At 42.2% G+C, this 14,434-nt stretch overlaps 1 protein-coding gene across 3 annotated transcripts in view; it reads left to right on the top strand.

Annotated features, from left to right (window-relative positions):
* The window catches only part of LOC115657462 (carboxypeptidase B-like), a 122,423-nt gene that overhangs the window by 85,942 nt on the left and 22,047 nt on the right, over positions 1–14,434 (top strand). For 2 of the 3 annotated variants that reach the window (XM_030575351.1, XM_030575352.1), the window contains exon 2: positions 9,447–9,522. In XM_030575351.1, the coding sequence (XP_030431211.1) occupies positions 9,517–9,522 (6 nt within the window). In that variant the 5' untranslated portion in view covers positions 9,447–9,516. Of the gene's footprint in view, positions 1–9,267; positions 9,339–9,446; positions 9,523–14,434 lie in introns of those variants that run through there. The other variant, XM_030575350.1, reaches the window with a different exon arrangement.

Genomic DNA, 14,434 nt, shown 5'->3' with positions numbered 1-14,434 from the left:
AGTGTGCTTTAGAGCTTAAACTAGTCTCTAATGATCAGAAATCAGGATTTTTTTAACTATTATATGGAGATATATCTCATAGAGCTGGAAGAGACCTTGAAAGGTCATTGAGTCCACTGCCCCACCTTCACAGCAGGACCAAGTACCATCCCTGACAGATTTTTGCCCCAGACCCTTAATGGCCCTCTCAGGGATTGAACTCACAACACTAGATTTAGCAGGCTAATGCTCAAACCACTGAGCTATTTCTCCTGCTGTAGGATGAGACCTATGTGGCCAGGGGGTGGGGGTGAAAAGTATCCCCTACTTAATGCGGGGGGTCTATGCCATTAACTGAAGCCTCTGGTTCTGGCCACTGTTGAAGACAGGATGCTGGTCTAGATGGACTGCTGGTCTGAATCAATATGACAGTTCCTATGTCCAGAGATAGGATAATGAATTGAAAGTCAGGAGACTTGGGGTCTATTCCTGGTTCTGCCACTCACCTGCTGAGTAATACTGTGGTAAGTCACTTCCCCTCTCTATGCCCTAGTCTCTGGTGTGGTAGGACCCTCCATTACTAGTACCTTGATTTGCTTTTTTCTGTTTAATATTGTCAAGAATGAACATGTCAGTCTTCAGACATGAATCATCTTCCACCCAAGAGGGCTACAGTCAGATTGCAGCACTTGAGAACAGGTTTTCCAAAGGATGTGACTGCAATGCATTCGTGAATTAGACAGGCTGAAAGTGACAAATGCAAGGCTTTGGGTAGTATTAGCAGAGTTGTAAATATAATTTGAATGTTATTTTTATTCCAGGCAGGAACACTTGAGGTAGTTACTTAGAGTGGCAGTAAATTGTACCAGATGCTAAGTGCATTTTAACAGCATTTTAGCTGTATTTCTCATACTCACAAAGAGGCTCCCATTTTAATTTTCAGGTAACTCCAGATTTTCTGCAGAGTACCTAGGAAGAGAGAAATTAAAATTGTTTTGTATTGAAGCTTAGTGCATCAGTTATTTGACTTTTCTTAACATATGCTTAACTTTATAAAGCACAAACTAAACTTTCCTAGGACCTTGAGGAAGAGCAAACCGCTGAGAAGCTAGTTTCCTGCTTAGCAGCTCTGTTATTGCTCCGCAGCTGCATCCACACAATTAAATTTTGCAGGTTCAAAGTACAATATTTTGACTTTTGACTATTCCCAGGGTCTTTTATCCAACAGGAACACAGATGACATACAGACACTAGTCTAGACCATCTACACATGTTATAATTAATAAATCTCTTTTGTTGCTAGATTAGATTATTGCACAAACATATCTAACAGCCTCTTTTGTAAATGAGTGATAAAAGTGGAACATTTTGAATTTATACAGCTGATTATCCCAAAATGCTTTCCAAAGTGGGAACAGACCCCAGATTCCTGACACCTACTCTCTTGCTTTAATTCCTAGACACACTCCCTACTGTAGAACATATATAGTGCCCATCTATAAAAAGGGAAATAAAAAACAACCCAGGAAACTAATTTAACTTCTGTGCCAGGGAAGATAATGGAGTAAGTAATTAAGGAAATCATCTGCAAACACATGGAAGGTGGTAAGGTGGTAGAGAATAGCCAGCATGGATTTGTAAAGAACAAATCGTGTCAAACCAATCTGATAGTTTTCTTTGATATGATAACAAGTCTTGTGGATAAGGAAGAAGTGGTGAATGTGGTATATCTAGACTTTAGTAAGGAATTTGATACTGTCTCGCATGATATTCTTATTGATAAACTAGGCAAATACAGTTTAGATGGGACTACTATAAGGTGGGTGCATAACTGGCTGGATAACCAAACTCAGAGAGTAGTTATTAATGGTTCCCAATTCTGCTGGAAAGGTATAACAAATGGGGTTCCTCAGGGGTCTGTTTGGGAACAGGCTTTGTTCAATATCTTCATCAACGACTTAGATATTGGCATAGAAAGTACGCTTATTAAGTTTGCAGATGATACCAAACTGGGAGGGATTGCAACTGCTTTGGAGGATAGGGTCATAATTCAAAATGATCTGGACAAATTGGAAAAGTGGTCTGAGGTAAACAGGATGAAGTTTAACAAAGACAAATGCAAAGTGCTCCACTTAAGAAGGAAAAATGAGTTTCACACATACAAAATGGGAAGAGACTGTCTAGGAAGGAGTATGGCAGAAAGGGATCTAGGGATTATAATGGACCACAAGCTAAATGTGAGTCAAAAGTGTGATGCTGTTGCAAAAAAAGCAAACATACTTCTGGGATGCATTAACAGGTGTGTCATGAGCAAGACACAAGTCATTCTTCCGCTCTACTCTGTGCTGGTTAGGCCTCAACTGGAGTAGTGTGTCCAGTTCTGGGCACCGCATTTCAAGAAAGATGTGGAGAAATTGCAGAGGGTCCAGAGAAGAGCAACATGAATGATTTAAGATCTTGAGAACATGACCTATGAAGGAAGGCTGAAAGAATTGGGTTTGTTTAGTTTGGAAAAGAGAAGACTGAGAGGGGACATGATAGCAGTTTTCAGGTATCTAAAAGGGGTGTCATAAGGAAGAGGGAGAAAACTTGTTCACCTTAGCCTCTAAGGATAGAACAAGAATCAATGGGCTTAAACTGCAGCAAGGGAGATTTAGGTTGGACATTAGGAAAAAGTTCCTAACTGTCAGGGTGGTTAAACACTGGAATAAACTGCCTAGGGAGGTTGTGGAATCTCCATCTCTGGAGATATTTAAGAATAGGTTAGATTAGATAAATGTCTATCGGGGATTGTCTAGACAGTATTTGGTCCTGCCATGAAGGCAGGGGACTGGACTCGATGACCTCTTGAGGTCCCTTCCAGTCCTAGAATTTATGAATCATAGTGCTTCTGTTTTGCAGTTTAATCCGGAAATTTGATGTCATACTGGATGACAGGAGATAAAGAGCCTGTTTATTTTACCATTAATTGTATGAATTACCAGCTGAAGCAGCAACTCTTGCAGGCCTTTGTAATAAATCAATGTGCCGCAAACAAGAGACAACTGGTTACACATCACACACTTCTCTAGCCAGAGGTCTCTACCACTTGAGCTAAAGGACAGCTTCCGTAACCGTTTGTACCAGTAGACCCTTTATCCTTTCTGTGTTTCAGCACTAGGGGGCAACACTGACTCACTCAGTGATACCCATTAAATCTCAGAGGAAGCAAGTAAGGAGAAGAAAAGTCCATGAGAATGTATGATGTACAGTATGTTCCCTCACAGCTGTGGTTTTCCTACATCTCAAATTCTTCAAAAAACAGCTTTCATCGGATAGAGCCACAGAAACCTAAGACCCAATAGGTCACAGGAAGTTGTGGCATCAGCCATATCTTTTTTGACCAAGCATCCCAAAAGGCTGAGGTTCTTTGTTTGAAGAGAGCTTTCAGGGGGCACTGGGCCAGCAGTATATGCAGTCTGAAATCCTCCCAGTCAGGAAGAAATGGGATGTCTCTCCCTATAACAGCAAACTCCTTCTACCTCACTGCCTCTCTATAGCTGCTCACTAATGACTGGGCCAGCTGCTCCTGCTTCCTTGTCCTACACCTTGAGAAATATTCTCTTGGGTCCTAGGTCCCCAGTCACACCTCACCCCCCAACTCCAGTAGGTATTCCCTGTTTTATAATGAAACTGGAGCATAGGGGAAAACTTGAGGTCTTCTTCCTATACCCTATTAGAGATGGCCTATCAGGCATTGCCACTAGCTATTTTTGCCCTGAGAACCCTCATAAAGGTGGGTTCTCTGCTACAGAGGGGGCTATAAGGGGACAGAATTGGAGGGGAACAATATGCAGCCCTCCTGCCATGTCCGTCCCTTTCCTCACCCATCCAGACCCTGTCCCCTCCTCCCAGACAGATCCCAATTCCAGGAAGTGCCCTCAGTTGGCCTAAGGGAAGAAGAATGTGGCCACAGAAGGGGACAATCTGGTCCTAACACATTAAACTATGTCTGCAAAGGTGAAAATAATGGAAGAAATCTATGTACAGCCACTAAAACAGCCTACCTCAATAATTAGGGTTGTCCCAGAAAATAAAGTTGAAAAAGCCTTTGATGAATTAAAAATGTAAATAGAGAAAAGGTTACAACAAAGCTTGGCACATAGGCTTGATGGCAGATTCTACAGTTCATGATATATTCAAAGAACTCTCAAAGGTCGTCAGAATATATTCAATGGCAATATCTTCCAAACTCAGGTTAAAGTTCAGGTATTATGTTAACAAATAAATGAAGGCAGGAAATTTCCCACTATTCAAACATGCATTGGTGTTTGGCTACATATATATGACATAGTTCAGATTTGGGCATTCATGAGTTTCTCATTAGTTAACTCTTTGGAGCATAATAAAGATTTTCAACCAGGATTACAAGAACCTACAGTATTTTGTGACCAAGAATACTGGAAAATTTTAAAACATAGTTCAGCCAGATATCTGAGTCAGGAAATCTGTTATCATGTTAGAACTAGAGCACAGATATTATTAATACTCACAGTGTTGGACTCAGTATGATAACGAATAGGACAAAAGGCTTCACAGGATGAAGGATGCTTGTGAAATGGTGACACTAATATGTATTTTTCCTCTTATCAGTCTGTACTTAGCCTTCACATGCATCTTCAAATTGGAGTACTGCAACATTCATGTTCTTAAAATTGAAATCAATAAATTGCTGGGAAAGTTGATTCCCTCTGGAATATATCCATTTATTAGTACACAATCTTTATTAGAGTTCATGTAACAGAGCCCAGAGAACATTTCTTGCAAGTGGCAAAATTCTATGTGGCTTGAATGCTAGAAGATGCACAAGCAATAATGACCAGAATAAAATTGTGGTGGCCAATAAGGTTTTTTTTTATGCATTAAATAACTTACTCCTTGTTGATGAACTCCTAAACCATGATACATGCTGTTTCTTCTGTAAAAGCAGCAAAGAGTCCTGTGGCACCTTATAGACTAACAGACGTTTTGGAGCATGAACTTTCGTGGGTGAATACCCACTTTGTCGGATGCATGCTGTCTCTTCTGTTTGTTTGTTTGTGTTTTATTTTTGGTTTAAAATAATCTTGCCTTCCAATCTTTTCAAGAAGATAGGCAATGTGCATGAACAAAGCTACCCAATTCTAACCTTTTCTGTCAGTTCCCATATATATGGCGATGGTTTACTCATCCATGTCCAGCTGATGTGCTATGGTCTTGTGTCATAAAATGAAGGGAGCAGCTGGTCTATCTAAATTTAATTCGCTATTTGATTTCTCCCTGTGCTGCTACTTTATCATACCGATACTGAACATTTATCTAATGCAGTTAGAAAAACAAGCCCGTGTTTAGAGCTAGCTTATGAGATAATTTGACACATAATCATCAATCCTGGGATGCAAAATGAACCACTTCAATAAGATTCCATGTCACTAGTTTTCTCTGACCTAATCTGTGATGGACACAGCAAAGACTGTCATCAGAAATTATAATATTCTACATAGCTTAACAGCTCAGTAGTACTAGCAGTAAAGCTGGGTTAGTGATTGTTTTGGAAACTGCATGAAAAGGCAAAAAGAATTTCTTGAAAGTGAATTCAAACACTGAAATCTGACAGTGTTCTATTTCTGAGATGCTTCCTAGAGCTCAACAGGGAATGATGACATCTGCAATTTGTTTGATTACTTCTTGTGATCATTTATTCATTGCAAGTTCTGGGCTTGATCATTCTGCACTATTGTCTTAGCAATGTTCATGAGACCATACAATTTTATCAAATATGGTAGATCTCATCTTAAAATTAAAACTTTTGAAGTCCTTGCATTATTGTTTTGGCAGTCTGTCAGAATAACTCCTGCTGTCATCTTGCTTAACAGACTTGACTCTAAGTAAGATTATTGTTTATGGCAACGTGCAGTGTTACAAAATTAGGTCATTAGTTGTACATTAAGTTCAATCCTTATATTTTGGCAAATATAATTCTCAGGTACATAAGATACATGCAATTTGGGAATCTTGTTTAACCAACAAATTCATCAGGGATCAGACTGTTAGGTGCAAATGGCTGCATATGTTGGATGTTCCAGTCTTAAAGTATTTCTAGGCTGTTCAGTGTAGTTTTGCAAAATTGCCTCCCAAGAGGATCATAGGATATTCAGGTGTGGAATCATGTTCATTCTTAAAAGAGTGTGACAAAGTTCCTCCTCTGTCTTGGCGAGTTCTACACTTTCTGGCGGATTTGCTCGCCTCGGAGGTTTTCGGAAGTCCTCAGTTTGGCTCCTTTTGTTAGTGGCACAAACCTGCCGTTCACTCGTCACTGGCCAGCATGGGGAAAAGGAGGAGAATAATCCCCCGCAGTCTCTGCTGGCCCACCTAATGGGTCGGGGGACAGGCCAGAGACCTTCCCCTCTGGTGGGACCCACAGTCCAGGTCAACTCCTCTTATATCAAATAGGGAGTTGAGGGGATGGGGGAACCCAGGCCCGGCCTCTACTCCAGGTTCCAGCCCAGGGCCCTGTGGATTGCAGCTGTCTTTAGTGTCTCCTGTAACAGCTGCGTGACAGCTACAATTCCCTGGGCTACTTCCCCATGGCCTCCTTCCAACACTTTCTTTGTCCTGACCACCAGACCTTCCTCCTGATGTCTGATAACGCTTGTACTTCTCAGTCCTCCAGCAGCACGCCTACTCACCTTCAGCTTCTTGTGTGCCTCTTGCTCCCAGCTCCTCACACCTCCTCACTGACTGCAGTGAGGTCCTTTTTAAACCAGGTGCCCTGCTTAGCTTGACTGTCTTAACGGACTGTAGCAGCTTCTTAAATGGCTCCAGGTGTCCTAATTAGCCTGCCTGCCTTAATTGGTTCCAGTAACTTCCTGATTGTTCTGGAACTGCCCCTGTTACCTTAACCAGGGAAAAGGGACGTGCTTAATCTGAGGCTTGTATACCTACCTTCTATCACTTTCCTGTAGCCATCTGGCCTGACCCTATCACATATTTCCCCCCCACACACACCCCGCTCAACATCATGGGGTTGGACAACTTGGGACATCAGGCAGTGTACCCATGACAAGCCATCTGCATTGCCATGGTGGCTTCCAGCCTGGTGTTGTATGGTGAATTGAAAAGTTTGTAGGGACAGGAACCATCTGGTCACCCTTGCATTCTTCTCTTTATTTTGCTACATCCACTGGAAGGGTGCATGGCTGGTCACAAGGATAAATCCTAGGGCCCTGTGGATTGCAGCTGTCTTTAGTGTCTGCTGTAACAGCTGCATGACAGCTACAACTCCCTGGGCTACTTCCCCATGGCCTCCTCCCAACACCTTCTTTGTCCTCACCACCGGGCCTTCCTCCTGATGTCTGATAACGCTTGTACTTCTCAGTCCTCCAACAGCACACCTACTCACTCTCCGCTGCTTGTGTGCCTCTTGCTCCCAGCTCCTCACACTCCCCTCACTGACTGCAATGAGGTCCTTTTTAAACCAGGTGCCCTGCTTAGCCTGCCTATCTTAATGGATTCTAGCCATTTCTTAATTGGCTTCAGGTGTCCTAATTAGCCTGCCTGCCTTAATTGGTTCCAGTAAGTTCCTGATTGTTCTGGAACCATCCCATTACCTTACCCAAGGAAAAGGGACCTTCTTAATCTGAGGCTTGTATATCTGCCTTCTATCACTCTCCTGTAGCCATCTGGCTCAACCCTGTCACCAGAGGTGTCAACAATTTTGGCCAAATTCAAACAGACATCTCTGGATCAAAGAGCCTAAATTACATCATGTGCACCCACAGTAGCATTGAGAGTAGAATAGACTAAATGGAACTTATATATTGCATAAAAAACCTGCATCATAAAACTTGGGGCAGCAATATTTCTATAAAGGAGAAAATTTTGTCTGATTAGTGCACTGAACTAGTGTTTCGTCATTATACATAAAAGGATTTGTTTATCAGGATATATTATATAATGTAGTGTCAAAATCTGTAGTTTTTATTTGAGCAAAAGGCTCACTGTATTAATTACATTTGAATTCAATATTAATTTTGATTGTTACAGGCCTCCAAATTTGATAGACAATGTTCATCCTCATACTCAGCACAACAACCCTGAATATTTGCTCACCTCTGTTGAAAGCCTCATGGAGCTATTTCTAAGTAGAATTCTGCTATGCTGATGAATATCTGAGAAACATATTAATTATTTCAATCATCTGCATTTCCATATTGACTCTATAGTTTCTAAACTGGGAATATAAATATGTTGATCCATTAGTTAAAATCAAAATGCAAAAGTGCCGCCATAAAGTCCAATTCTGTCTTTAGTAACATGTATGGCTGAAGCCCTAGAATCTATAGGACCACTCAGACATAACTGAGGACAGAATTTAGCCTTTACACTCCATTTTTTGTACATCTGGGGATAGCCCATCAAAAGAAATTGAAAGACTATAATACAAAGTTTAAGTTAGTATCAGTGAACACCATTAAAATGAATCTATTGCTTGATGAATTGAGTAGTATGACATCTAACTATCTGAGTTATGTGTTGTTATGAGCAAAATAGGGGCAAGTACTATTTTTCCTTTGCAACCACCTGTGTGCATTTTTGCAGGTGTGGAACGGAGGGAACAGCTGAAAAGTTGGCCCTTTATTTATATGACTACATGTCATTAGACTTTCTTTGTCCATATGCGGAGTAGAGTAGAGTATTATGTGAGCATTCAGAATATATGAAGGGTTAGAGGCAAATTCCTCCTAGACATTTAGATTAGAGATGCAATCATCACCTAGAGAATCACCAGCAATGATCCCCACCTTGCTGAATGACGTACAGGATGTGAACACTGCCCCTGTGGACCAGAGATATACTGTAGGCCCAATTAGCATACAGCTTGTGCATCCAATTTGTTCTCAGGAACATCCATTGAATTACTTTGAATAAAAATTCACTAAAATTGTTCACCAGTAATTCACAAGTGAAAAAAAAAAAAAGAGCAAGATTATCATATACATTCTCCACTATGAATAGGTCATCCAGTTTTAGTGGTGAGTGCCCTGGGCCAGCTGTGAGACTCAGCTCTGTTTCCACAGGTGTGCAACAAAATACACAGACCATAAACAGTGTACAGATGAAACAAGGACTGGAGAATAATCAATCAAGGACAGTAGAATAATCAATCAGTTAATGAAGGGCTGCTTTGCTGTGTGATTAGTAACAAACAGGATAAAACGGATTATAAAAGCAGATGAGAATAATCACACGCCCTTTATTTCTAAGAAAATGTGGGCTGTATTGGTTCTTGTAGGTGCTGCAGCTGCTTCAGCTCCACTTCGCAGTCACAACTTTGACGGGTAAGAATTCAAATTAAGGTTAAACTGGCACTTTTTTGCTAAACAAAACTTTTAGCTGATCTGCCTGTTTCAATTATGCCTTTTTCTCCCTCCTCCTCCACCGCCAAGAGAGAAGGTGTTTCGTGTAACACCACACAATGAAGAGCATGTAGAATTCCTCAACACCTTGGCCAGCAACATGCAGGTAAATAAGATGGAATTGGGTGGGGGAATAGACTGTAATTTAAAGCTCTTTTGTTTTACCAATACTGATCTAAGAAATACTGTATGTCAGACTGCTGAATTAGAAGCCTGATCCTGAGTCCATTCAAGTCAATGTGAATTTTCCTATTGAGGGAGCAGGACTAGGTCACAAGACAGGAACTAAATAAACACATTTCTAGAAAATCTAGCTGAATAATCCAAGCTGCATGTTAAAGCACATAATGCAACAGACTCTAAAAAACAAGAGAAAAAATGTATGGTACGATACTTTTGAATACGTGTTATGCTAAACACCACATGAAAATTCCAGTTTCCAGTGGTTTTAACTTAATAGATACAACAGAATTTGGTCACTTAGAAATAAACTAAAAAACTAGGCTCGCATCCAACTTCAACTTTCCTTTAGCCTCTCATGCAATATATTTTCTTTCTTGGATTTTCTTTAAAGCATCCTATCATGCCCAGTCAAGCTGCCTGTTTTTTTTACTGACCTTGATGTAGATATATGATGACATGGCGATGACGTGAGAAAAAATAATAAAGACAGCAAATGTGTTTTTAATACTTCCCTTCAGCTTTGATGTAGTAAAATAGCTGTGGAAAGAAAAAATGCCATCATCGGTGAGATGAAAACATGATATTTTTAATGATATGCAGAAGTGGAGGCACTATCACCAGCAATAGGGATATATGAAAAGACAAGGCTATTGGTGTGCCACTGCCTCCTCATCCTCATTATATAAATTACCATGCCATACTTTCTTTCAAGGGTGCCTTATAAAGGAATTAAGTTAGAGGGCTGGTTTTTCTTTTTCCTTCAAAATGAAAATCAAAAATCTATGCAAAATTATGGCCAAAATAGTTGACAGTCAGGATTAGTAACCAATTCTGGGGTAACAGTTAGCTCACACACAAATACAGCATTCATGGATGGACACACCAGTCACAACCTCCCTTATACTTAGGGAGATGATGGCCCGAGAGGGGGCATAGCCAGGAAAGATGGTGAATTGGCTCCTTGCACAGCACCCTTTACTAACTGGAGTTTAATGAAGCCACCAGTGAGACTAAAAACTGACTTCTCCAAAAAGTAAACCCAAGGGAAGTTTGCGGAAGTACCACCACCAGTCCTCTTGGGGCTGAACTCCCCCATCTGGGGAAAAGAAACTAGTACAATTTGCATCTTGTACCAGATTTAGTGAATTAGGCCCCAAATTATTTACACACACGGTGATCCCCATCTTACCGATGTATGTACAGTATGTGTACAGTATATCTGTGGACTAGAGATACTCTGTGGGCTCAATTCTGCAGATACTTTGCACTCAGAATTTGAATTGATTTGAATAGGTGTGCAAGGAATGCAGAAGCTGGTCTTATCTGTTGTAAAAGGTAGTTATAATTCATGCAAATAATAATAAATTTAATATTTATTCTATATACAGTAATAATGGGGAAAACATGCTGGTGCCCATATAACAGCAGACTTGGTTATCAGGAAATAACAATATTGACTACAAAAGGACCAAGAAAACTATAGTAATCTTTGCATCAAAAATTACTATTCCAAATGAAATATACTTGAAAATATTTGTTGTTTTTGGAATCAGAGTTGCCTGTGCTTTAAAACATTTATGCTTGCCAAAACTCCCCCCCTGAAATCCTTCAAAAAGAGAAAAAAAAACTTTGAACTATGCTGAAAATTACAGACTGTGAGGAAACTGCATAGTAAGCAATATTCACTTAAGGAATGGTACGACACAAGTGCAAGTAAGATATAAATAAATAAATAAATAAATAGAGCAGCAACAGAAACAACAAAAGATGTGATTTTTTTTATTACTGTTAGGAAGAGAAAGTTATAAATCTTAAATAGTGAACACACATTTATCATTGTATATTTCAATGACAGCACTCCGTTTACATTATTGTAATCCGCAAGGTAATAATATTTTGTTCATTGCTTAGATTCCAAGGAAAAAGATGCTTTAGAAATGTCTTTACTCACATCAGTAGCCTTTACTCATGCAAGTAGGCTTAGTTAGTCCCAGGCAGAATATATACACCTTAAAGTATAAATACAAATATAACCCCTACGGCAGTGGTGCTCAAACTTTTTCAGCAAAAACAACAAGGAGTCCTTGTGGCACCTTAGAGACTCACAAATTTACTTGGGCATAAGCTTTTGTGTACATTGGCCAAACCGGACAGTCTCTACGCAAAAGAATAAATGGACACAAACCTGACATCAGGAATCATAACATTCAAAAAGCAGTAGGATAACACTTCAATCTCTCTGGTCACTCAATAACGGACCTAAAAGTGGCAATTCTTCAACAACAAAAAACTTCAAAAACAGACTTCAGTGTGAAACTGCGGAACTGGAATTAATTTGCAAACTGGATACCATCAGAATAGGCCTCAATAAAGACGAGGAGTGATTGGGTCATTACAAAATCCAATACTAATTTCCCCCTACTGTGACTCACACCTTCTTGTCAGCTGTCTGAAATGAGCCACTCTCATTACCACTTCAAAAGTTATTTTTCCTCCCTTGGTATCCTGCTGTTAATTGATTTGTCTTGTTAGACTGACCTCACACATTTGTAAGACAACTACCATCCTTTTATGTATTTATACCTGCTCCTGTATTTTCCACTCCATGCATCTGATGAAGTAGGTTCAAGCCCACGAAAGCTTATGGCCAAATAAATTTGTTAGTCTCTAAGGCAGGGCCGGTGCAAGGACGTTTTGCGCCCTAGGCGAAACTTCCACCTTGCGCCTTCCCCCCCCTCCACGCCCCTGCCCTGAGACGCCCCCCCCCCGCAGCAGCTTCCCCCCACACCCTGAGGCGCCCCCTTGCGGCAGCTCCCAGCCTCCGCCCTGAGGCACCCGCCTGCCCCAGCTCACTCCTGCTCTGCGCCCGAGCACCCTCAGCACGCTGTTGCCACTTCGCTTCTCCCACCTCCCAGGTTTGCGGTGCCTAAGCTGATTGGTGCCGCAAGCCTGGAAGGCGGGAGAAGTGAAGCAGCTCACTCCCTGCCCCGCCTCCTCCTTGAGCACACTGTGGCTGTTTCACTTCTCCTGCCTTCCAGGCTTGCGGCACCAATCAGCTTAGGCGTCGCAAGCCTGGCAGGCGGGAGAAGTGAAGCAGCCACGGCGTGATAGGGGAGGAGGCGGGGCAGGGGTGAGTTGGGCGGGGAGTTCCCCTGCATGCTGCGCCCCCCCTTACTTGCTGCAGGCGGCCCTCCCCGCGCTCCCCTGCCCCAGCTCTCTCTGCCTAAATGCCGGTGGCGACCAGGGCGGCCGAAGATTCGGCCGCTGCGGTTGCTGCCGAACAAAATGGCGCCCCCCCAAATCTTAGTGCCCTAGGCGACCGCCTAGGTCGCCTAAATGGTTGCACTGGCCCTGCTCTAAGGTGCCACAAGGACTCCTCGTTGTTTTTGCTGATACAGACTAACACGGCTGCCACTCTGAAACTTTTTCACTCCCCTTCTGCCCCAGTAGCGAAATCTGTCCCTGCCCCACCCCTCCATTTCTGCACAGCCAAGTCTTCCTCAGCAGAGAAACTAGGGCTAAGGGCAGAGCTGGGGCAGAACTGGGGATGGAGGAGGAGCTGAGGCTAGGCACAGACAGAGCCAGGCTGGGGGTTGAACAGGGGGCAGAGTGGAGCTGTGGCTGAGGGCAGAGAGGAATGAGGGCAGAGGCCAGTTGGGAGTGGAGCAGGGGGAGGAGCGGAGCTGCGGCTGGGGACAGAGCTGGTCTGGGGACAGAGAGGGAGTGAGAGCAGAGCTGGGCCTGGAGGTGGAGCAGGACTAGGGCCTGAACAGGGTTGGAGGAGGAGAGAGGCTGGTAGCAGAGCTGGGCTGAGGGCAGAGTGGGGCTGGAAGAATGGTGCTCCCTCCCTGCCCCCTGTGGGGGCTGGCTCCAGCCCCATCACATGCCCCCTGAACGTTCCTCCATGACCCCCTAGGGAGGCACAGCCCACAGTTTGGGGACCACTGGCCTATGGACCTAAGCCTATAAGCAGCTATCCAAAGTCAGACCACTGAGCTCCATTGAGGGTTCTATCCACACTGAGTTTATTGCAGGATCAGGGCCTAAGTGCCCAATCCTACAGTCCTCATATAGACAAAATTCTCACTGAAATCAAGAGTTTTGGCTGCAAGAGGATCACAGTTGGCATTAGTGAGACCATTACTGTAACACTGTGGAAGTTCCAGTGTTCACTCTTCAAAAAGAATAACGAAAACTTGTAAAGGGGTTGGAAAAGAGCTAAAAGAATGATCCAAGGTCTATAAAACTTGCCTTTATAGTGAGAGACATAAGCCCAATCTATTTAGTTTATCTAAGATAAGGTTAAGGAGTAACTTGATCATGGGAAAGAGATTTCAGTTAGTAGAGTGCTCTTTAAACTTGCAGAGGAAGGCTTAATAAGTATAATGCTCAGAAGTTGAAAATAGATACATTCAGAGTATTAAAAAGGCAGAAAGTTTTAACAGTTAAGATAGAATCATAGAATTGTAGGACTGGAAGGGACCTCGAGATGTCTTCTAGTCCAGTCCTCTGTACTAAAGGCAGGACTAAGTATTATCTAGACCATCCCTGATAGGTGTTTGTCTAACCTGCTCTTAAAAATCTCCAATGACAGAGATTCAACAAGCTCCCTAGGCAATTTATTCCAGTGCTTAACTACCTCGACAGTAAGTTTTCCTAATGTCCAGCCTAAATCAGCCTCGCTGCAATTTAAGCCCATTGCTCCTTATCCTATCCTCAGAGGTTGAGAACAAATTTTCTCCCTTCTCCTCCTTGTAACAACCTTTTGTGTACTTGAAAATTGTTATCAAGTCCCCCACTCAGTCTTCGCTTTGCCAGACTAAACAAACACAATT

Source organism: Gopherus evgoodei, chromosome 9, assembly GCF_007399415.2.
Source record: "Gopherus evgoodei ecotype Sinaloan lineage chromosome 9, rGopEvg1_v1.p, whole genome shotgun sequence".
NCBI classification, from domain to species: domain Eukaryota; kingdom Metazoa; phylum Chordata; order Testudines; family Testudinidae; genus Gopherus; species Gopherus evgoodei.
This window is presented reverse-complemented; position numbering and strand designations above follow the sequence as displayed.